At 51.2% G+C, this 24,188-nt stretch overlaps 1 protein-coding gene across 1 annotated transcript in view; it reads right to left on the bottom strand.

Annotated features, from left to right (window-relative positions):
- Positions 1-5,603: 5,603 nt before the first annotated feature.
- The window catches only part of MMP17 (matrix metallopeptidase 17), a 28,910-nt gene continuing 10,325 nt past the window's right edge, over positions 5,604-24,188 (bottom strand). Inside the window, exons 4-10 of the mRNA XM_026058874.1 lie at positions 23,303-23,586; positions 18,362-18,538; positions 18,127-18,226; positions 15,460-15,542; positions 10,876-11,028; positions 7,297-7,554; positions 5,604-5,932 (exon numbers count right to left, since the gene is read on the bottom strand). Coding sequence (XP_025914659.1) covers positions 5,604-5,932; positions 7,297-7,554; positions 10,876-11,028; positions 15,460-15,542; positions 18,127-18,226; positions 18,362-18,538; positions 23,303-23,586 — 1,384 coding nt within the window. The remainder of the gene's footprint in view (positions 5,933-7,296; positions 7,555-10,875; positions 11,029-15,459; positions 15,543-18,126; positions 18,227-18,361; positions 18,539-23,302; positions 23,587-24,188) is intronic.

Genomic DNA, 24,188 nt, shown 5'->3' with positions numbered 1-24,188 from the left:
CCAGCCACAGATCCAGAACAGGCACTAATTTCTTCAAACTGGCTGGGCAGAGGAAGGAGACATTATCACCCAGCTGCCATGTAACCACCAAGCTCCCTGTCCTGCTCCACAGGGAGAGCACATGCCAGGGACCATCCTTCAGGCTTGGCTATTCCTGCAGTACAGCAGATGTGGCAAACAAGGCATTTTCTTTTAAACCCAGTGGAGAGGCCCTGCATACAGAGAGGCTTCTGCAGTCATCAGCTGTCCTCCCCCAAAATCTCTCCTCATTCTGAGGGACAAGAACACAGCCAATGTCTGATCCCAAGCACAAGAGACCCTTTTGCTCACAAGGTTTCCAGCTGCAGAGCACATTGGTTTAGTTTGTGCTTGGCAGATGTGGAGTAGGAAGGCCTCTCCCCAAGACGTGCATTTCCTCACATGAAGTCCAAAGACAAGTTACTGCACTCCAAGCAGCACAGCCCATGAATCTTCAAGCAATTCTTTGCAAAGCTTGTGAAGTTTTGTCTTCACCGCAGCAAAGCGGCCTCATTGTTAATGCAATGGGCCAGCTATTCCCCTTGCCAAACCATGCTTGCTGAAAGTGGCTCTGAACAGGCAGATCGCTATCCCAGGGAAAGCCAGGCCTGGGCCTCATTTTTTGATTATTTTGAGTGTGCAGCCAAGCTCAAAGCCATTTAAAATGACAGGTCCTTCTCTATCACTGAGCACRAAGCCCAAACTGCTCTGATGAGACTACAGAGCTGGCAACCCGGTGCTGAGTTAGGGTTTCACTGTTGGCAGGGCAAAGAAATCTAGCCAAAAGTTTGGATTTTTTTTTTAATTTTTTTTTTTTAAAAACACTGAGGCCAGAAGTTTAGGTGGAGGACAGGGAACTACTCTGGCAGCTCTTGCAGTAGTTTTGTTAGTACCAGGAGGCTAGTAACCACTTGCACCGCAGAAGAGCCAGAGACAGCCCCTCTGTTTCCCGGTTTACAGCCTTAGCACATCCCTGCAGGAATCCCCCACGTTACCATCCAGCTTTAATACTCATTCCTATTCTTAGCCCAAACACCTCTAATAGACAACTTTTCTGCCATGTGCTCCTTGCTTCTGGCTCTCCTGTATCCCTCCCGTGGCCTGAGCCAACTCCCTCAGGGCCAACCAGCTCCCCCATCTAGAAACATCAAGGAAAAGCAAGCAAGTGACCCATGGCCCTGAGCTTACCAGGAACTGCCAGACCATGGAGAGCCAGGATCAGCCTCCTTTCCTTGGACAAGGCATCCCCCCAGCTGACTGCTGCTCACAGCAGCACTGTCCCAGCACCTGGCTCCTACACCACGCTCACATGGCAGCAGAGATGGAAAAACCAAGGCAGCAGGACCTGGAACAGTCTGGGACTTGCCTGCTCCCAACCACCATCTGCAAAGGAAAGATAGCTCYGCCTGGGAGCGGTGGCAAGGCAAGCAGCTCCCTAACCCCGTGCTGATGTAGTGCATCATGCAGACAAGCTGCACCTGAGCCACAGGACTGATCCCTGCTCCTCCGGCCCAGCTATGCACGGGCATTTTCTTATTAAACTGGGGGCTAGGGGAAGGGTGAAAAATCTCATTCTCAATAAAACAGTAGGCTGCATTTTAGAAAAGCCCTTTRGATTACAGGCTGAGTATTCCCTTCTGGCTGTGAGGGGCTGCGGAAGGCAGGAACCTTGTGTAACACAGACATCGGTTGTGCTTTAAATTCGCAAGTAAAGATGAGTCTCCTCTTGATGACTTTACTGTGTTTCTTAAGATGTTGAATCCTAGGTCTCATCTGAGTTTTTTTTTTTTTTTAATCCAGGCATTTCCATGACTTTGTCAGCTGCTCCTACCCACCTTACTCTTTTTTTTTTTTTCCTTCTGTTTTTCTTTCTAGCAGCAAAACAGAAAGGGCCTCAAGGGCTGGCTGAGCCTGGGGATGGGTGGGTTGTGAAAGCCAGGAAAACCCCCGACTGAGGCATGRGAACTGGCCCCAGCAACAAGCACAGCTGCCATAAGCTGAGGTTTTCAGCTTTAAATATTTACGGATTTGGGTGGCCAAAGCCCCCCACTTTAAAATCCCATCTGTCTTGTTACAGAGGATAAGTATTTCAACTCTGAAATAACCTCACAAAGTCCTCCAAGAACTGAAATACTTGGAAAATAGCCAAACTCAGTTTGGAGAGTAAAGGCACTACACACAATATAAATATGATGCTCGGGGGGGGGGGGAATCGTAGGGGGGGGGATGGTTTGGCCTTTTCAGCTAATACTAAACATGTCATTGTGGAGAAAAACTGATACAGCAAGGTAGGTAGGACAAGAGGAATTCCTCCACAGGGCCGGTGCCAAGGAGCTCAGCAGTGGAGCATCAGCAATATTTCCGAGCGCAGCGACCACATTCACGCGTTACATTTTCACGGTGACTTGCTGTGAAATGTTGATACCCTCCTGCAAGCAGGCCTTTCTGCGGGCGCCGCGAGGCTGCGAGCGACCGTCTCTGCTGTCCTCCCGCGGCCGCGCTTGGGAGCGCCAGCGCTGCCCACGCGCCCGTGCGGCCCTGGCCGTGGCCGTGGCTGGCTCGCCAGCGGTGCTGCCGGGGTCTCGGCGTCTCGGGGTCTCGGGGTCGCCACGCGCCTGCAGCCCTGGGGCCGGCACAGACTTGTTCTACGCAGGCTGCGCCGTCCGGCGGTGCTCAGCCTCCGCGACCCCGGGCGTGAGCCGAGGGGAGGTGTCCTGCCCCGTTATCGCGGTGCCGACAGCATCGGCGGGGGCTGCTCCTGCTGCTGCTCGCGCATCGCRCCAGCGCGGCCCCCTCCACGCTGCAGCCCCTCTGCCAGCCCCCCCGTCTCCCCCAGGTCCAGAAAAAAGCAAAGTCAGTCACGCTTTAGGAGAAAAACCAGCAAAGGCCAAGCGGGTTCCCCAAGTACCAAGCCTAGTACGCCAGCTTTGGGCGGTGATTTGTGCCTTGGCTCTACCCTAAGAGCGAGCTCCAAGTCCTCTCCTGCCTCCCTGCAAACGGGGGTGGAAGTGGCCGGGGGTTTCCCGACACRTCGGGCCCGGGGGCTGCTCCGGACGGCCGCGGGGAGCTCGGGGCCCCCGGGAGGCGCAAGCTGGGCTCAGCAACCTGGTCGTGCCCAACCCCAACCCTCTCCGCCTGCCGGCAGGGTGCTCWTTACAACCGTGCCTTTGCGCTGCGGACGTCTGTGCCCACGGGTGACCGCTCTGCCCCTCGCATCCCCCGGCTCCGCGGGTCTCTTGGAGCCAGAGGCGGGATTGCAGCACTTGGAGACACCCCAAGCCGGCTTTAGTCCGGTGAGTCTGGGCACCGGTGCCTCGGCAGCACGGTCTGCGTGGGCCGGCCTTGGCACGGTCTGTAACGGGTAAGCACAAGTTTTCCCTGCAGCCGGACAGACGGGATCTTCCTCTGTTACGGGGATAAGGACGCGGCAGCCTCCGCGAACGGCTCGTTACTCACATACAGGTTAGTTACTCACCAGCAGGCTGGGTTAGGGCAGGGGTTCCTGCTCTCTGCCGTGGTGACTGCCGCTGAAGCTCACGGCAGAGTAGGCCACCCCCGGTGCCAGCAGGGAAGGCCTGGGAACCAGGGGCTCTGGAGTGAATTTCCCATAACGTGGTCACACCGCTCTGGATGGTGAAGTGACTGTGCACCCTACTGGTCTGGTTTGTACTGTCTTGTACACTGAATTCCACAACACATCAACAAGGTATTTATCCTCTGCACAGAGGAGAACGGTCCTTCCCTGCCTGCCCTGTCAGGCCCTGAGCTTAAGCTCTGGAAGACATGAGTGTGGATTGGGGGTGTCCTCCACAGCTCATGACATCCAGTTCGCACAACCCAGTGAGCATCCAACATGACGGAGGGCACMACCAGTTCTTGCCACAAGAGCAGGCTCTTTGGTTGGCCTGGAGAACCTGTGGAAGCAGGATTAGTCACATCCCCACCTCTGATCCTCTGATTTCCAGGTGCAACTTCTGGATATTTCCCTTGTGGAGTAGAAGCCCCCCCCCCAAAAAAAGAGGAAAAAAAAAAGAGAGAAGAGTATCTTTCCTGTCAGACAGCAGGAAATGGGGCCCATCAGCACCAGCTTCATCGCCCAGGACCTGGCTGGGACCAGGGCCGCTCCCAGACACACAGAGCCCAAGCTCTCTGCTGCCTTTCGTCTAGCTGGTTCTACCGGGGGCTTCGCGCTAGACCCAGTCCAGTGGCGACACCCTGGTTGGCACTGGGGAGAGCGGAGCAGCCTTGGGTCCCAAAACAACGCTGCATTCAGCTTCTCACCACTGCCTGGCCTCCCCTGGGGTCTGGCACGGCGAGAGGCAGCAAGGAGCCATGGTGGGAGCTTAAGGAAGCCAGACAGAGAGGAACAGCGTGTCCCAGAAGCTGCTGCCAATTTCTCCCCTTTAACACCCCATGACAACACTAGATTGGCCTTTTCAACAGCTCTATCACGTTTCCTTCCACAGGCTCCCACTCACTACTCTCAAGGACTGTCAGATGCCCAAATTATATCTCAGGAAATGGATTAGTAGTGAGAAAAGGGTCAGGAGCATTCCAGTACAGCTCTTCTGTCACTCTAAATTTTGGCAAAGTTATCAAGAAGAGTTTCAGGCTAACTATGCAGCATCCCTCCCCCACGCCATCCCATCCTCCCCAATGCAGCCAGTCATGACATAGTCACGAATGAATGAGATTCATCCTGATCCAAACCGTAAAACAACCTGAAACAGCAACTCCAAGAGCTGAGAAGTTCATGTACATGGATGAGACTGGTTTGGTGGGTGTAACTGCATCTCATTTGGACGGCTGCACCCAGTAGGTTTGCTGCTTGCATAGAGGTGCCTGGGTTGTCAGCACCCTGCAGAAGGCGGCAGACTTGGTGTGCCAGATGACTGTGAGATCTGTGCGTAGGCAGCCAAGGTTTATTAGAGAAACTCTTAAATTCAAATGACTTGGATACAAAGATAAGCTGCACCGCCTTCTGAAAGGCACAGGTGTTTCTGACCCATAGAAACTGATACAGGTTATCTTGACATCAGTTACCACAGCAGATTTGATAGTAAAATGATCACCTTGCAGTTAATCTTAGTGGAGCCAAAGTTTCTTTCTACCTAGTACATCCAATAGGATGTGTACACTGTGTCATCAAATGTCAGCGTAACTACTGCATGTCTCCTCCAGCCCTGCTGCCTTTCCTCCCAGGATATTGCCCCCGTCTCACCAGTATCTGTTCTGTTCTCATTTGTTCACAGTAGCTTTCCCCTCCCCTATTTGCAGGTTTTAAACATTCAAAGCAACACATCTGTATGGAACATTTCTAAATTCAACATTATAGGCTGCTCTCATCTTTAACTGGATGGGGGAATAGGAAGGTGCAGAACGCAAAATCTGTTATTAGACCTTTAAACTAAAATTAAAAAGAAAAAAAAACCACTGTTCACTTCTCATGGAGAATTCAAAACATTTTCTGGTATGTTCCTAGGAATGTTTTCTTCTGCTTGCAACAGCGTGGGATTTTCATGGGACTTTTATCTACCTCCCGTCCCTGAAGCACCATGGTGTTGTCCTGTCCGTGTGATGAGATGTCATAGAGCTGCGCACATCAGTGCTGCTGTCCACATGCTTGTCAGCACAAGGCTGGCCGACAGTCTGAGCACAGGGCAAGCCTGCAGGGAATCGGAGGACGAGGTGCAGGAGCAGACCTCGTAGCCGTTTTCTGACCGGCTCTCATCATGCTGCCCTGGTTTTGAGCGTGCCCCAGTCCTGCTGCTCCCTGCTGCTTCCGGGGAGTCCGACTGCATGTCGCTGCACACCAGCCAGTCTCTAGCGATGGACTGGGGATAGCCAGCCTCAGCTTCCATCTCACTGTCCAGCACTTTCCAGTATTCCTTGCCCCTGAAGAAGTAGCTTGCACCTGGGAAAAGAAACCAAAACCCAAAGGCAAGATTAGTGGAGACGGGCAGTCTTCCAGTGGAAACCACACAGGAGTGTCTACAGCAGCGAAGCAGCATGTGCACCCTCAGCTGGAACACAAGAGCAGAGGTGCCTGCAACACCACGGCTTTTTGCCAATACCCTCTACTAGTACGGTGGTGGTGGAAGGACGCTCTAGAAGATGATGATGCCTGCCTGTCTGGGATCTCACGCACACGCCTGAGCCAGACAGGAGCCACAAGACAGATGGGGTGGTGGGATGCCAGCTCTTTGGTGGGACATCCTACAGCAGAGGCATCCCGCTGGCACTGAGGGTGTGCAGGGTGACCAGCCCGCAGCGATCCACAGATACGGGTACCCAGAGACTCATACACATCTCTCAGCGGCCCTCAGTGGGCGGTCTGCTAACAGGGCATGATAAGGCTGAAGAAGACCTCACATAACTGTTAATGGCTTGGGCTGTGGTATCCATATTCTTAGATAAATAATCCATAAAGCAGGGAGAGAAGCTACCTCTGTGTACTAAGTGCTTCCCACTTAGCAGAGGACTGGTCTGAACACTTTGTGCCCATGAAAGGCCCAGCCACCTTCTGCTCTGGGGCGCGTGTTTTCCACGATGAGTGGGGAGGGTTTGAACTCTCTGAGCATGTTCCAACTTACAAGGGCCTCCTCTCAGAGTGAATGGTGGGTCACTCTCAACAGCTTCTGGAATTCAATTTGATAAGCCTCTGGAAATGATCCTCTCCTCTGCCTGGTTTAACGGTTGCTATTACACTGTTAGGTCACCAGCAAATAAAACCTGGAAGTATCACTTTATTGTGAGTGAACGGCTGGCTTTAAACATCTCCTGTAACAAAATTTCCATGTTTTTTTCAGGGAGCAGAAACCACTGAGAAATCTGATCCCTGGAAAATAAGTCCTAACAGTCCTAATTCTGGGCAAAATATTTCCTTTAAAAATATTTTTGTCCACATTCTCATTTATCGAGCTAAAAATCCAACTACAACAAATTCAGTGAAGAGCAAAACAGCATACATTAGTATAAAAATCATTTAGAAAGAAAAGATCAACTGTGTTCTTTTAATAAAACCCAATTATTAGGGCCCCAGGATATTTTTGTTGCCTGCTTGAACTTACAATGTCTTTTAGTGAGCAGAGTGCAGCACAGGCAGCTTTGACTCAAAGTCTAGCTCCCTTTTTCAGCTCTACCTAAGACAACTACGGGTGTCCGCACACCTGGGGTTTAGCAGTTTATGTATGCAGGCATGGTCAGAAGGGCCCGTATTCTCAGTGCAGATGGAGTTCTGTTTTTTCCTTTCGTTGTTAAATCGGCGCACGGACTCACCGTCTGACCATCTCATGGCATCGTCCAAAGGGCTGGGAATTCCCTTCCACAAAATGGTCTCTGAAGGATACCCAGGATCCATTYGCCGCTCGTGGTCATCGTAGCGCCAGTAGAGACTGTCCTTAAAGAAATAAGTCTTGTCATTGTGGGCCCAGGAAAAAGCGGCGTCGATTCCTCCCAGTGGCAGACCGAAGTCCGAGATGGGCCGTGGGTATCCTTCCTCCACGTTATTGTCTTTGAACACCCAGTATCTGTCTCCTGAGGAAAGGAAAGAGGCACATGGCAAAATCACATTGGTTTCGCAGCTGAAACCAGCCTTCCCCACAGACAAGCTGGGGTTTCATTATCTGTTGTCCTCAGGGCTCAGCTGTTGGCATTGAAGAAYGGGGACTGTAAGGAAGCAGCCTGGCGGGGAATCTCTTTGAAAAGCTGCTTTTTTGGGTCAGCCTCTCCCCGGAGTACAGCCCCACGTCGCTTCCGAACCGCTGCAGGCGCGACGGTCCCCGGACGGGAGCCCCCTGCGCACGCTGCACCGCGCTGGTTCAGCCGCCTCCGCTACGCGCTCGGTCGTGGCCTTTGGTGCTCTGCCCGTTTGATTTCTGCCTAACATCCAACTGCAAGAAGTACAAAGCTACACGCAGCTTTTGAGGACAAACTGAGCACATTCTGCCTGCGATTCAGCTCTTGAAAAGCAAAGCATGCTCCAGCTTGGGAAGGGAACACGCCACACTTTAGAGTCAGGCGGGCTGAAAGACCTGTTGATTTTAAGAGACGTAAAGAAGGTGTGCAGGGGTGGAAAAAATCACGTTTGAGCAGCTCACTGTCCTTAAGGTGCTTTATACAGCCACCACCACCCTCTCTGATGCTACCCTGGGCAGGAGAGCACTGTAAATATTTTCATATTTTTCAGCTAAAAACGAAGCACTAAATGACCTGCCCTTAGTCATACAGGGAGTCTGCGGCTGGACAGGAAAATGAACCCAGATCCCTCAGTTCCAACTTAATATTCTAACCACTGGGGCAGTCTTTCTATTTATAAGACACCTCTTTGGTAGCCTGCGACAAGGCAGTATCTCTGCAGTGCCCTTTTGCGTATCACACAACCTACTTTAAAGATCAGGTTTTTCTTCCCTCAGTTTTCTAGAAAATTTGAAGAGGCGCTTAAACAGATGCCCAGGTACCAGCAGCAGGGTAATTTGTGTGCTTTGGTTTCTGCCCAGGGATCAATGAAATAGCAGTGGAGAGAGAGAACGAGACAGTATTTGATGGCTGAAAAGAAGATCTCTAGTTTACTTTTACAAGTTAGGCAGGACTAACTAACGGATTACACGGGGCCGTAGACGGCTGTGTTTGAGGGGAGGTGACTATTGCAGCGGCACGTCTCCAGATGTGGCACAGCTGCAGTCGTGGCACCTACGTCACACACAGTCACTTCTGGACTGAGCCGCGTGAGGTCCATCCGTCCGTCCATCCATCTCCAGGGAGCGCAGCCTCCTGCCCCAGCTCACCGTCCCGGGAGCTGCGCACCTGGGAAGGGGAGACCCATGCAGCTGGATGGGGATCGCAGCCGGCTCCCTGCCGCGTGGGAACGAGAGCACCGCAGCGCCGTGTAGCGCTTCGCCCCTGCCACGGGCCCGGACACCGTGCCGACGTCCGGGGGGACTGCTTGGAGGGGAGCACATGCTCCCGCACAGCCCTGCGCGGCCTCAGCGCTGCCAGAGGAGGTGCTGGATTTACATCCCCGTAGCTTCAACACCTGGCTGGGAAGGGCTGCTGCCGGCAGGAGAGCGCTGCGGCCATCCAGCGGGCTCGACTCCCCCTGAATTAACAGAGCCAGGCTGTCCAGGGCGGCTGGAAACACGCGGCAGAGCCTTCTGCACGCAGGTCGCCCGCCAGCCTTGCGCCTACCCACAGGTTGAGCAGCAGCGAGAGCACGTCCCTGCGACAGCCCGCGCGCTCCCGGGGCATTCGCACCCACTGCCCTCCCCGGGGACCGTGCAGGGATGCCGCTCGCCTCCGCGGCAGCGCTCGCGTTGGCACGGGGGGCTCGCGCTGCCGAACCCGCGCTCCTCAGCCTGGCCCAGGCTGGACGGCTAGAGCAGGGGAACATCTGTCCCAGAGGTGCTGTTCTCCGGATGAACGCGCGGCTTGGCATCGCTCTGTGCCGTTCGGCACGCTGCAGCGCCGTTTTGGGTTTCCGAGGAACCGGGGCTCCCCGGGCAGCCGGCAAGGCTCCCTCCGTGCTGGAGAACGCTTCCCTGGGCACGGGCGCTTGGCTGGGACCCACCACCGAGGCATAAGCCACTTCCCGGCTTCACTTGCATGGTTCAGCACCTCCCAAATCAATGCTTCCTCCCGCTCGGAGCAGAACGTTAGAGAGACAAAAAGCAGTTTCCGACTGGAAGACGCTTAGCGGAGCCGAGTTATCCCATAAACCTGCTGTCTGCAAACCACGGTGGCCCCAGCGTGCAGCACGCCGCGGCGGGGCAGCCAGACGCCACGCCGGAGCCGGGCGCGCGGGCCAGCCGGCAGCGCTGCCGGGGCGAGCTCGTCCCACGCCGTGCTGTGCTGCCGAGGGGCTCACAGCGAGAGCGGCAAAGCTCAGCCGCGATGGGGGGAACTCATCTGACTATTGGTGTTGCCAGAGCAGCCGCCGGCGGCGATCACAGCGCGAGGACGRTGCAGGGCGGGGATATACCTAGTTCTTCCAGCGCGTGACTTTTCAGACACGCGACCAAACGCCTGCCCGAGGCTTGGGTGACTTTCAGCGCTGGGGTAAAGTATTATCAGCACGGGGCAGGCAGCCCACCCGCCGGGGGCTCACGCGCCCACGCGGGCCGGCAACTCGACCCTTGGCCGTGGCCACCTTGGCCAACGCCGCCTGCAGGGCCCGCGCAAGCTTGCTAGGGGAGTCCCACAGTACCAAAYGATTTCGGGGGACACTGTGGCACGTGAAAGATGCTAGAAGGACGTTTCTTTAGGAACTGAGAACTAATCTCTCTCCCCTAGCTTTTCAGAAGGAAACTTAAGGGATTTTTTTTTTTTTTAATAAGAGGATTATAGCACTTATTTTAAGAAGAAAACTGTAATAGAAATATAATAAGCCAACCCTTACTCTTGAGGTTTTCACTTTTGTCTCCTCTACAGCTTCCTTTCTTCTCAGCAAAAAATATTGAAAAGAGAGAAGAGGCAAGAAGGAAAGAAAACGAACCCAGTAAAGTGGAGGGGCATGGTGGTTTCCGCTTTCATTTTGTTCTTGAAAAGCAAAGATTTCAATTAGCTTTGTCTGAAGATTTCCTTAAATGAAGTTTGCCTCATATTTCGTGGAACCTGCTCGCTGCTTTTGGACTGCCTTTCCTGACAGCCTCGTTTTGGGCAGCCTGGCGCTGTCTGGCTCACAGACCTGCCTGGGTAGCCGGTCTCCCATCTCGCCTGGGAGAATCTCAGTCACCGAACGACACGAGCTTCCCCTATCTGCAGGACTTGTCACACCRTAAAGTTACCTTGACACAGAGCTAGGAAACAGGAAGACACGTCACTAGGGGTATGGGATATCTCCATCCCTGCATTTGGTCTCACCTTTGAAGAACACAATCTTGTGGTCACTGGTTCTCTCATAGACTGCATCCACGCTGTCCAAATTCAGAGGTAAACCCCGCCAAAAACGGTGGATCTGGGCCGGCTGGAGGGAGACCAAGTGCTTATTGCGAGTCAGTCTCCAGAAGTACTTGCCTGGAGGAACAGACTGGGCATTACTGAACCACACTGCAACACACCTTGGCTGGGGGGAAGAGATGACAGCTGTGGGATGAATCAGGAGCAGAAAGCAGAGTGCACAGGATGGGAGCTATGAGTTACAAGCATCCTGCTTCCCACCATCAGCTGCTAGATCTTCATGTCCCTGGCAGCCTTTAGGAGAAATCCCCAATTTCTGGGACTGCAACAACTCCAGGACCGCACTGCAGTTATCGCAGTCCTGCCCGAGGAGTGAAGCTCCCGCCAGTGCTGCTGCACCACTGAATCGGAGAAGATCACCCACGGCAAGAGGAGGTTTTTCATCTCCTTCCTTGCTGCTTTTGCATGGGGACTTCCTGGGAACTGGGAACAGCAGCCTACGGATCACTGGAGCCGCTAAAACTAAACCAGACTAGCACAGCCTTTGGAGAGGCTCTGAAGAAATGTGTCTACTTCTGTCCTCCCCAGAGCACCGGTGGCTTTCYGCAAACAGTGTCCGACCACGGCTGCGGTCCTGCTTTCAGTGCGGTGCCCCGCTGTTTTAGCATTTAGAAATGCATAAAACACTAACTGACATATCAGAGGTTTCTCAAGTGAAGAAACGGAGTAAGAAAATAAAGGAGGAGGAAACTATATTAATAAAGCAGGGCCGGGGAAGAACAGAAAAGGCGGCACAACGAAGGCGCCTGGGCACAATCTAAAGGCATATGGTAAGCGGGGGACAGGGTCCGGAGGGGCTGCGAAGGGCCACATTTGCTGGTGGCACAAGCAGGCACGCTTCCCCCACCTGCAGTAAAGCTGCTGCGGCTTCCACCAAAAGAGAGTTGGGCTGGGGGCGTTTTTCACCTATTTTGGGGTATGGAAAAGGAAACAGGTTGGCCCTGTGCGGGAAGGATGCCTCCGGCTGGATTTCCAGGGGAGTCTTAATGATTTTAGTGGCGACTTGAAAACTGTCTTCACTATTTCTGGGTTTCTCAGCCTGAGTTTTTGCAGCATGCTTCATGCTGCGTTTTCCCTGGAGAGGCCCACACAGTGAAAGCTGAGTCAAAGCAAGATGTCTAACTCTCAACTTCGTCTCATATTTGTTATCGCCTGTTAGAAATTATTGCATGTTATTTACATCTGCTTTTGCATCGATTCCCAAGGGGAAATGAGCAACAGAAACCAAAGATGCTTCTTCGGATTTGTATTCAAGATGCTCAGCTCTTTCTCCAGAGCTGGCAGATAGTGACACGGTCTTTCAAAATTTTATGGAAATTGGATCTTAGCCTAATAATGCAGGAGGCAAAACTCCAACACTTAAACATCTGCAGAGAGTTTTTTTTATTATAATTATAAGGATTTATATCATATTTTTGTTCTTCTGCTCCAGTTTGCATATTTGCTCTATCTGACTGAAACCTATGGATGAATAATACATTCAAATGTGGTAGGAACTGCCATAATTATAGATTCTTTTTAAGAACATTTAAAAAAATAGTATTCAAACTTGATGGCCATTGTACGCCTATGGAAACACATGTAATTAAATAAAGATGATCTCTGCATCTCTAATTAGAGAGGCACTAGACAAAGCCAGATTTTCACTGTTTTTTAATATGAAATATAGCTTGGCATAATTGCTTCTTTAGTAGATATGTATCTAAACTTCTAAGTGCTCTGTGCTAATTTGAGACAATAAGCGAAGCTCCAGTGCTTTTGATATTTTAGCCGTTTCCTAGCACTGGGCTCAGCAGATGCAGCACTGCAGCAAGCAAGGTCTAAATCTACAYTCAAAGTCAGGCATGGTCTGGGTTGATGGTTAGGGKTTTTTTGTTGGTTTTTTTTTGATAGGCTATTAGGAAAAAGCAAAAAACTTAGCAATTGAGGTAGCAATGAATTCTTAAGATGATGGCCTCAGTTTACCCACACTCATGTTTTGCCACGGCCAAGCCTGCTTGCCAAAGTGCTGCTTGGACACTCATCGGGCAAAGCCGGACATGCAGGGGAACTGCTGCCATTAGCATGCAAAAATATAATAAAATTAAAAAAAAAAAAACAACCCATGTTCGTTTCAAGTTGAAGAGTGTGATTTAAAACCACCCTCCAAGCTGGCAGATTGAGAAGGATGAAAACTAAGTGTAAAGTCCTGCTGTCCCAAGCGTCTCATTTTATATGGATGATGGGTTGAGGCAATCGCTTTCTTTAATACTAGGTGATTTTGATTCCAGCTGTGTACCATGCTCTCAGTGCTTTGGGTGCCTCTGGCAAGACTGCTGCATGCGCCACACAAACACGCGCACACACGCAGGCCAAAGTTGTTTTAAAACTTCAGGAGTCTGTAGTGAGGCACCTWAATCAAAGCAAGCTGAGTTTCACTAGCGTGGAGAACCACCGTGGCCTTGAATGAAAGACAAGTCTGGGAGCCCTGGGGAACGCCGGTCCCTGCGTCTGACCGCAGAGGGAGACGCTTCTCCTCAACGAGGAAATCAGCTGGATCGGCTTGGAACAAAATGTTCATTGATGGAGAGCACTAGTCACTGGAGTTCATTAAAATCCTGCCCAGGAGGCGACGTCACTGCTCCCCGGCGCCCCGGACCGTCTGACGGCAGCGCTTGGGAGCTCTGATCAGCCAGGGCTGCGCGGCGCCGGGAGCCTCCGAAGGGCAACGGCAGTCCCGCGCGCTCTGCAGCCCCAAAGGCAGCCTTGCAGATGCAGTGCACCAACCCCAGGACCTTCACGGTTGGGCACTGTGGGCATTTGGGCTCACAGTAAGCATATGCAAAAATAAGCATATGCAAAAAATAGACACTGAGATGGATTTCTTTAGCTTTGATTTTTTTTGGTTCCTCTCTGAAAAAAAAGACAGCCATTTATCCTGGACACCAGTTCTTGTCTCTTATTTTCCCTTCTTCCCTGGGGCTTTTTGGAGCCAGCATCTGAATCCACAGTCGCGGGGAGGAAACTGAACTGCTGCTGCAAGGGGAACATCCTCTTCCGCCCTGCGCTCCCCAAAGGGCACAACAGCATCGCTCTCCCTGGAGCCCACCTGCCGCCCTTCCCTCCCGCCGAGCCTCGCTGAGTTACGCAGAGAGGGGCTACGCTCACCTCGACACTGCTTCCCATCCCCGCRGGAGACACTTCTGTTTCCGTGCTGGATCGGTTTGGGATAGCCAAGCTATGGCCAAGGGTGTAAAGCAGTGCTCACTGGGCACTTTTCCATCCTGGAAAGATGGAAGAGAAAGCCCACGGAGTCCAGCAGAGAAGGCACTGAGGGGATCCTTGTAGACAGCCGGGCACCCCGGAGGAACACTGTCAGCAACTGTTTGCTAACACAGAACCAGATGGCTCTGTAATTGTGCGCGTGATGTCTGTGAGCGATGCACAGCAAGCAACAGCAGGAACGATGAAGCGTAGGAGGCAAGGGAAGTTGAAGGCGTCCAGGGAAAAAGCAACAGAGAGCTGTTGTTCTGTTAATCCTTCCTGTTCAACCCAGATTTTGACTTTATATTGCAAATGCCAGATTTCAGTTCTTTGCTTTGAACTCCTGGGTAGTGGGGTGCAAAGGATCAACGAGTGGCACAGTGGAAAGTGCAGTGCAGGATCTTCACCAGAACGGCCACTTCAAAGTGGCAAAGCCCTGAGCACTGCACGCTCGGTGATTAGCAGGTGACCTGAAGCACGAGGGCTTACTTCCATTAGTGTAACTGCAGAAACTCCTCTGATCTCTCTTCCTTGCTAGTGACCCACTAGAATCCTTCTAACCTTGTCACACCCTTAATTTCTCCTGGCTGAAGACTCCTTAGCTTAATTATGTGCTGTGTTAAAGAATATTATTTTTCATCATTTTTAAGTAAATTGTGTTTTAGTTTCACTGGCTTTCTCATCTTTTTTTGGATAAAGAGAAATGTGTGATTTACTGTTCAGTCATTCAGATACCTCCACCACATTCCTTCTTCTTCTGCTCCCTGAGAGTCCCGGTTTAGCTGCTGCCCCTCACCTCGCAATCTCTGCCTGTCACTCGTCAGCGCTGCTGCGTGTCCCTGGGCATCCTCCGCACTGGCACCTCCTTCACCATCCCGCATCTGGCAGGGCTGAGACTGGCGTTTCCTTCTGCACTGGAGGTGGCTTCTCATCTACATTAAAACTTCCTTATCATCTGTCCTCAGCCTTGGCRGGTTGATTAAAGATCTCAGACCTTTTATTTGGGTCAAAAGGTGACAGTGGTCCGTGAGAATCATTGCTTGGGTCTGCGGGCTCTGCAAGACCCAGAAGTATTCTGCAGTCTGCGAACTCAGAGCCAGTTTACCCTAATCGCATGGTCCACATGGCCCGATATTGCCTTTGCAGCGTTACAAAGCTAGCCTGGCAACGTCATACGTACATCATTGCAGGGCTTCAGGCATACAAAGATCACTGACACCGGCAGCGGTGAAAGCAGCCACTTACCTTTGAAAAAGAAAGCCTCTCCTCTGATCTGGGCCACGGCGTCAAAGTGAGTATTGCATCTGTTGGGCACATCCCTCCGGAGCCTGCGGAGAGACGAGCCGGGTGAGAACGGGCCCGTGCCAGCAGCGGGACGGAGGCGCCCCGGCCCCGGTCCGGCGTGGTGCGGCACCCCTCCCGGGGCCAGGCGGGTCCCCGCTCGCCCTCCCGCGAGCCAGCGCTGCCGCCGCTCACCCCAGCCCGCGAGCCGCCTCTCCTAGCCGCAAGCACCGCAGCTCTCCGCAGCGCCAGAGCTGAAGCAAACCGCGCTGCGGCTCTGGGCTCTCGTGCTGAAGGAGCTATTTCACTCTTGAAGAGCTGCACAGAGCATCACAGGCTGCGTCTGTTTGTCATGCCTCGCTCTCCCAGTGCACTCTCTGAACCCGACTATGTGCACGGAGCATCTCCCAGGCACGGACTTGGGCAAACATCAGCCTGAAGGCAGCTCTGTGGCAGACGCAATCCCTGGGCCACCTGAGACCATTGCTGAGTAGAGCTGAGGGACACAGACTCCACATCTACTAGCTGAAGTAGCTGAGGGCAGTGCTGGCTTCCAGTTCACCAGTGGCACAGGACATCATGGTCTGGCCAGGTGCCCTGAAGCATCAAGATGCTGGATGAATAAAAGGGCGAGAGGCATCTGACTCCAGGGGCTGGGAACATTGGTGCTCAGAGGCTGAGCTCAGAAAAGCCAGTTAGAGGTGACAAGGCTGGAAAGTGAGGCAGCAGCAAAGACTAAACAAAGAGACTTGGAGGTGAGATGATGCCACATGATATATGGTGGAAGCCACTTGGCAAGTCACAGGCTGAGATACTGAGTTGCTTTTAACAAGGTGGATGGGAAAGGCACAGAGTATGAAGGACCTAAAGAGCTATGAAGCCCAGGTGAAGAATGATGATTGATAGAGAACAAGGAGAGGATGACGGAAATATACGCAAAAAAGCTGCTCCAGGTGACAGGCAAGCATAAATCTAATTTGCTGATAGAAGGTTTGCGTTAGGTTGGCAGAGTCGGCTTCACAGCCCTCTTCAGGCACAAAGTGACAGGGGAGTAGGTGAACCCCTTTCATCCTCCCAGTCACACACAGGGCAGAAAGAAGGGGCTGGGGGGTGGACGAGTTTCCCGCTCCCTTGCTGCCATTGTGGGATGATGATCTGCTGCAGCAGCAACAAAAAATACATATATTCTCTTGTCCCTAGGTCCCCTACACAACACACACAGGCACCAGCCAAGACGATGGTCATACAGAGCTACGGGGACAAGCTCCTTTAGAAGCTACGCAGCAAGAAAGATTACTGATGGCATTGCAAATTCACACGGCTACTTACGCTGGCCACATGCTAGTGTGGGAGATACAGAGCCTCCTAGCCTAGAAGAGCCCATCTCAGCTGGCAGCACTAATTCAGCCAGCCCTAGGTGGCATCACTACCACAGGGAACGGTATATAGCAACAACCAGCTCTTAATGTCATTGAAGGCCAGTGTTTGGGACACACTCTTGGCACTAGTCATTACTAACGATCTGGGTGTAACACCAAGCTGGGCAAAGAGGGGAGAAGAAGGTGTCCAGATGGGAAGAAGTAACTACAGCACAGCATGTTTTTTCAAGATTATATTCTCCTATGGCCCCATTGCTGTAGCAGTAATCCAGTTGTTCATGTTTTCACTTTGTGAGGAAGGATGCTGTTGTTATCCCCTCTTTAAAGAGGGGGAATTGAGGCCTAGAGAAGTGAAGTAATTTCCTCAAGGTCACACCCAGGAGAGGGACAGACGGGAGACAAAGCCAGCACCTCCTGGGTGACCTGCTCTGTCTCTGCTGCTCTCACTTGGGACACTCTTGGCATCGGGCAAAAAATGTGTGTAACCATTAACTTCTACCTATTTACTCAGTGTCAAAAGGACACTTCCCCTCCTAACCCTTCTGCTGTCCTAGAAGCAAAACAATTTGGTAACTCCAGCATTTATTAATGACTTAAATCCAGAGCTTTCCTAAATGAGGGTGTGCTGGTTGCTTGATGACACACTTAGTATGAGCAGTTCTTTGCCAATTCAAAGCTGTGCGAGAGGCAGATTCTCAGTCCACTTGTTCCAATATTCACCCCCRCAGGTACATTAGGGAGTTGCTCACCATGGAAAGATTTAGGTAAGTTATGCATGCACAAATCAGGCCACTGAAGAAGAAGTTTGATTAAAATTTCAGCAAGGATGAGTTCATCTAAGGGCAATGGGGACAAATTCCCATTAACACGGGTGAAATTTGGAGTCTTAGGGAAATGCAAAGCATTCCACAATGATGCAGAATTTCTCGACATGCCTTGAATAATAAAAATCAGCTAACAAATAAATAGCAACTGTCACTCACTGCTGCTATTAACCACTTCAGTTATGGGCCGGCTGGCCAGTCTCCACATACACTGCTTGAAAAAAGCAACAACATATGCAGGGGATGATCGGGAGACATAAGGAAGAAGGGATACTCTGTGTGTGTATTTATAGGCAGACAAGAGGTCTAGAGGGAAATACCAAAGCTGGAGCGAGCAGACAAGATCCTGATGCTTAAGTGGTCTTTTACTACTACATGGCCTTTGCAAAAATATCAGCAACAGCTGAACAAAAATGAGCTTGACTTACGGGATAGTGGAGCGGTTCTCTGGCAGCTCCGGCAGGATAGGATGGTCTTCTGTTTTGCTTACTTCAGGCTTGGCTGTGGGGGACACAGATTCCCTGACTCCTACGTGCAAAGACAAAGAAGCAGTAGAGGGGAACACCATCCTCCCCACATGCTCCACTCGCCCCAGAGAAGAGCTATTTCAGTGTATCCTGTGGCAGAAATGGGCCATAGGTGGGTTTAGGGACACAAACTTACCATACAGTTGCCAGATTCGGACTTTATCCTCGTAAGGTAGATCATACTTCAAAGGATCCCCTACTGGACCTTGATAATAGGGTCTCATGATAGACTCTATGGCAGAGATGTGGGTCAAGCCAATGGCATGGCCAAATTCATGGACAGCTACAGCAAATAGGTCCATCCCATGAGCATCTGGAAATAAAAACATCATCAAAACATAAGTCACTACATGCTGATTGTATTTTGTGGGTTTGGACAGGCTGTAAAAGAAGATATACGTGTATGTTGGGTGAAGTCACACTAGCAGATTATGGTCTAATATCTGAGTGGGACAACTTCAGAGCTGCACAGGAAAGGGTTTGCTCATCATAAGAGAATATTTGTGATTATGACATTGTTTTCCACCTGTGAAGGCCTTACAGTCTTTTATGCTAACAGTCTTAACTTTTGTTGGATGTAGGGTTTGGAGCAGGGTTTTTAACAGGGTCATTTCCCCCCTTAAACCGGAAAAAAATGTTTTGGAATAGATGAAATTTTGAAAAAGAAAGTATTTGCCAGTTGAAAAAAAAGGAAACCAAAGTGTACCATATGAAAAGGGAAAGAAGGCCAGACATCAGGCACAGTGCAAGTCCTCAGTACAACATAGGCTTGAGGATCACCTCTCTGATTCCCAGATCACTAACRGCACCTGCAAACAGCTGGACAAATGGCTGTCACAGCACATTCAGCAAGACCATCCATCATTCCCATTAACCAGAGGTGGAGATGCTGGTCCAGAACAGTTGTCTCCTGTATTTCATGTTTTTGTAGCAGCTGCAGACAAAGTCTTTGTGATGCCCAGAATACCAGACTTCTGCCTTGGCTAACTGGAAGCTCTCCAACATCTGAAATACTGAGCAAAAGCCATTTGTTGGCCTTGCCTGGACCAAAGGACCTGCAAGAGTCAGGTAGAGCCATGCCTGGACAGTGCCAGGCAGAGCAGGAGGGGACATCTGCGGGGATCACAGCCAGCCTGCCTGAGGTACAATGCCAGCATTGCTCAGTCTTTCAGCTGGGCTTTTCCCTGCCTGTTAACTGCTGGAATCACACACCGTTGCCTTGGCCAAGCTCTACAGTGAAGGAGCTTCCTGGACGCATATGAACGCTGAGCTATCCATCTTCTCATCAGTCATCAAATCTCCTGCCAGGCTGCCCATTTAACTACTGTCCTCACAGAGTATGGCAAARGGGGCAAGTGGTCATGTGAAGCTGTTTCCAGAGGACTTGCCCATCTTCTTACCTTCCACATCTTGCTGAAGACTTCACCAGGAGGGTGTGCAGCTCTGGACTCTAGGCCTGCTCCTTTAGGCAAACACTTTGRTCTTTACACACCTCACTGTCCATCCGAGAGAACTTATTTAACAATGATACCTCCCCAAAGACTTTTTTACTGGTTGTTCCTCCATACTCTACTGTCTTCCCCCACATTCCCTTACTTGCAATCTAACCCCTAGTGCCTGACATCACATGCACCACACAGACCCATCCTTCCAATGAATGGTCCCCTTCAGAGCCTCAGTTGCTCTGGTCACATCTTAACATGGGTTGGTGTCCACTTTAAAACCTTCAGCGCTGCCAAAGCCAAAGAACAACTTCCCCCAGCAGCCGTAAGGGACCGATCCTGTTTGGGGCACTCACACCACAGGGCTCCCTGTCCAGCCTGGGCTGAGCACACATGCAACTGCCGGCTCCTCGCTGCATAGCCACGCACTGCAGAGCAATACCAAGAAAGCGGCAATGATTTTAAGCATGGTTGTGACAAAGTTCACGATCACAAGTACTGTAATAAGGAGGTAGKGGGGCTGGAAAGCTGACACCTCCGCGGAGCCCAGGGGAGCCCCCTGCTCCCTGAGCCGCAGCAGGGGCCAGAGGAGAGCTCCCAAAGAAGCCACCGTGGGCTGACCCCGTGTAGTGCTTTGCACCCCCCACTGGGCCTACGGTGTTGGGGGATATTTTTGCAGAATTGTCCTTCTACCTTGATGACTGTTATTTACAGTGTCTGTAAACAGCTGGGTTTTTTTGTTTTTTTTTKTTTTTTTAATAACCTGCGCTGTTTTCCCCAGCACCAGGAGAGAACAAGACATATGCTTTCTGACGTTTTAATGCCAAACTGACAACCTTGGGGATATTTTTATATCACCTACCAAGTTGTTATTTTTGAATCACTAGGAGGGAGAACAAAATAAATAAAAGATGAAGCTTAGATAGTTCCAGACCTTAGCAACGGAGGGCAGCTCTCCTGTCACCAGCCTCATGCCCTTGTCTCTTGGCCGTGCTTGGAGGGAATCACTCTCGGGGGATGCCAGCCTTCGGCCTGCTCCCCACATCCGCCCCCCCAAGGCGAATGCGTGGAAGCTCCTTCCGCCGTGCTTGAACAAACAGCATTCAGGACCACCAGGTCCGAAGAGGGCAACTCTCTGCTTAATCTCTAATAACACMTCTGCTAAGACAAGCTACCAAACTTCAGTGCTCGCCTCCACTCTGTAYGTCTGTAAAACAGAGCTGCTGCTTTTTTCTTTCTTAATAAACACCAGCTGGGGCAAGAACCAAGGAACAGGTTGATTTTGACCTAGTTTTACAGGAGCGCAAAACTAAAGGCATCCTCCTCTCAGCCAGACAGGGACACTCACAACTGCACTGTGGCGATGTTCCCCAGGTCTCTGGTGGGAGAGACCCTCTGCTCCAGGTCTGGGTGTCCAAAGCCAATGCTGGGAGCCATCACTTCGCACCAGCCTGCACTCCAGCTCAGCTTGCCGTGGCTTCCTGGGGCTGGCCATGCAGCGCCTCGGGTCTGCCTGTCTAACACTGGCACAGTAGAATCATTCACCCAGAGGGAACAGCACAGGCATGAAGGTTATTACTCATCTTTTCAAGAAATTGCGAGTGTCTAGTATATGAGGACTCACCAACAGATGAAAAATTTCATTTGAAACATTTCTGGTGCTAAGGCCTCAGTCAGTGAGAGGCACTACCATTTTAGTGCTCCACTCGGAGCAGCAAGGAAAACTTTGGCCCCCACAACTCCAGCTCAGGGTTTAGCCTTGGGGACAGAAGTGGAGCTTAGCATGAGGATGCAAACTGGAAGCCACCAGGAGAAAAAAGATACAAAATGCTATATTTTTATAAGCTTGCTGAAAATCAGCCAGCAGTGTACCCAAGGGGTGCCTGCGCCTCCCCGCTCGGACAGGAGCTCAGTCCATCAGTGGTAGTTCACCGGTTCCTGATCATAGACTGAACTGCTCTGCAAAATCTGGGGCACCTCACGGGAAGACGCAAAGAGGTCAGAGAAGCAGGGAACCCTTCAAGTCCAGATGCCTCTACAATGGCAGAAGCTGACCATTTTCTGGGACCTCCTAATGCACAGATCAATTCGTGGTGTAATTGGAGGAAATGAATTCATCCACAGACCAGACGAATGACTGACAGAGCCTGAATGCAGCAGGAGGAACAACCAGCAAACTACATCCAGCGCTTACTGGAGTGACGAGCTCAAAAGTGTTGCGGGAAACAGAAGCGATTGGGACTGCTGGCCTGAACCTTCATTTTGTGCTTTCAGATGTCTCTGTAAATTGGGTTCTCCATACATTCAGGTTTAACTCCAGCCAATCCCAGCCCCCTGTCCTCCAGCACGTCTGGTGAATATTCCTGCCTGTGAACAGTGAGGAGTGGTGCAGGGGAGAGAAATCTAATTAAACAGAGGAAAAGGARAAAAGGGGTGCAGGGAGAGAAGATATTAGCTGGTTTCAGAGAAGATGATTAGGTCTAAATGAAACCATTAAGCTGAGGGAGCAGAAGCCCACTGGGATGCTGAAGAAGACATGGTGTGACAAGCAAATTAGCAGCTGGTGACTGCAGCAGCAACATGCTGTCGAAGTGCACCCAGCACAAAGGTTGTGAGAAGGGATCTTCTACAGATGGCTTGCACAGCTGAGACACACTCACTTGTAAAGGTCCCTCCGCTTGTTAAAACTGTGCTGTTAGCTAGACAAGATGACATATAAAGAAAGAAATCCCATAAAACCGTAACTTATAATCATCTTGAAGCCAGTTAAGGGACAAGAGATGGCAGGACAAACGTAGCTTGTATAGGAGTTTTTTTTCTCTGTAGTCCTCAGAGCTCTTTCCAGAGAGGTCAGTGTAAATACGCTTTAAAAATAAGCTCCTCTAAAAACAGGAAACTGAGGCACATGGCAGTGAAGCCACCCAAAAGAGGATGGAGTCAGGGAACCCTGTCCCCAGCCAAGAGGTCTCACAGACACACACCAATACCCCTCCACGCCGGGGAAGAGACCGGGTTGGYGTTGCTCTGCCTGTTCTTCCTAAGGGGCAGGAGGGCTAGCTGTTTTCTGTTAAAAATGGCAGTTTTCAGCCTAGTCTGTACTCGCATCAGGATTTCCATCCTCCAAGACAGGAGGCAGCCATAGGGCGTGGGAGAGATCGGAGAAGGGTTAWGGCAGTGGCTGGGACCTGGACTCCTCTGCTGTGGCAGGACCAGTTTTAATCCATGAATTAGCGGAAGGCTGGCTCTCCCCAGCCCAGCCTTGGATGCCACCATGCAAAGGCGGGGTGGGGGTCACTGCCTTGTCACCTCGTACACCTCCTCCCACAAATGAATGGCAACTGCATGGCAGAGGGGACAACCGGGTCCAAAAGGCACTATGCTCCAGTTTCCCGTGAACAGGAACCTGCAATTGTGGGTATGATGGGGAGAAACAAGGAGATGCCAGTGAGGCTTCTGGGAAAACAAAAGGTCATCGACAGTGGGTGGTGGTGTCTTGTTGGCAAGGTTGAAGAGGGAACCAGAAGAAGGTCTGAGGAGTGAAGGTGTAACAGAGACAGAACGACACTAAACATCAATGCAGAAGAGAGGAGCTGGCAGTTCGTGAGTCTGGCTGCAGCTCTCTCACCCTGACGTACCTGACGATCGGAAGGTCCAATATTCGTCATCATCAAAATGAGTGTCTCCTGCCGTGTGGTGGTCTCCAGGGAAGAAAGCATGTGCTACTGTGCCACCGGGCCCATCGAAGGGATAGCCGTCATTGTGATCTGCCTTGGAGAAGTCGATTTGTATGTCGGCATTGTTACCGGCCACTTCATGGAAATTCAGTGGGGTAATGTCGCTCCAGACCTTCAGGGCATAGTACATCAGGGCACGGACTGTGTCGTGGCCCAGGTGGGATTCTTTTGGAAAGGTGCGGACCCTGAGAGAGAGAGAAAAAAAAAACAAAAACAAAAAAAAGGATAAGACTAACACAGAGGATGAGCATCTTTCTCATTCTGCTGATTGTTTTATGACAGAGACGTCTCAGAGTGAGCTCCTCCATGCCTTGGATCTTCTCTGCGCTCCACCAGAAAGGGCTCTGCAGATGCCTGGCTCAGTTGCGAACCACACAATACCTCTGTGAGGAGGCTACAAAGCTCTTAGCTCACCCAAGAAGTGCCTCAACACACATGATATATGTGTATTTGTGAGTCTCCGAGTCACTTACATTTCAGAGCTATTAGCTGTGCTTCCACAGACAAGTCTGTCACTTGTGCCCAGAACTAGTACCTTGCCCATCCTTGGAAATCACAAAGCCGTGATTCTAGAGCTTGCCCAAACTTTTTTTTTTTTGGTGAGTTCTCTTTCAGATCTACTGATAATTATTTCCTCACCACTTATTTGTTCCAAGTGCAACCCAAATATAAAGATTATTTACTTCTGAAGCCTTCGCACCACACACAGGCCCATAAGTTTTCCTGCAACAACCAGCAGGTCATTGTTCATTCTCGTTACACTGGCACGTAAATCCACGACAGATTT

This window comes from Apteryx rowi, unplaced genomic scaffold (assembly GCF_003343035.1).
Source record: "Apteryx rowi isolate R43461 unplaced genomic scaffold, aptRow1 scaffold_15, whole genome shotgun sequence".
NCBI classification, from domain to species: Eukaryota; Metazoa; Chordata; class Aves; order Apterygiformes; family Apterygidae; genus Apteryx; species Apteryx rowi.
Note: the sequence above shows the minus strand (reverse complement) of the source record. Positions and strands in the feature narration are given on the sequence as shown.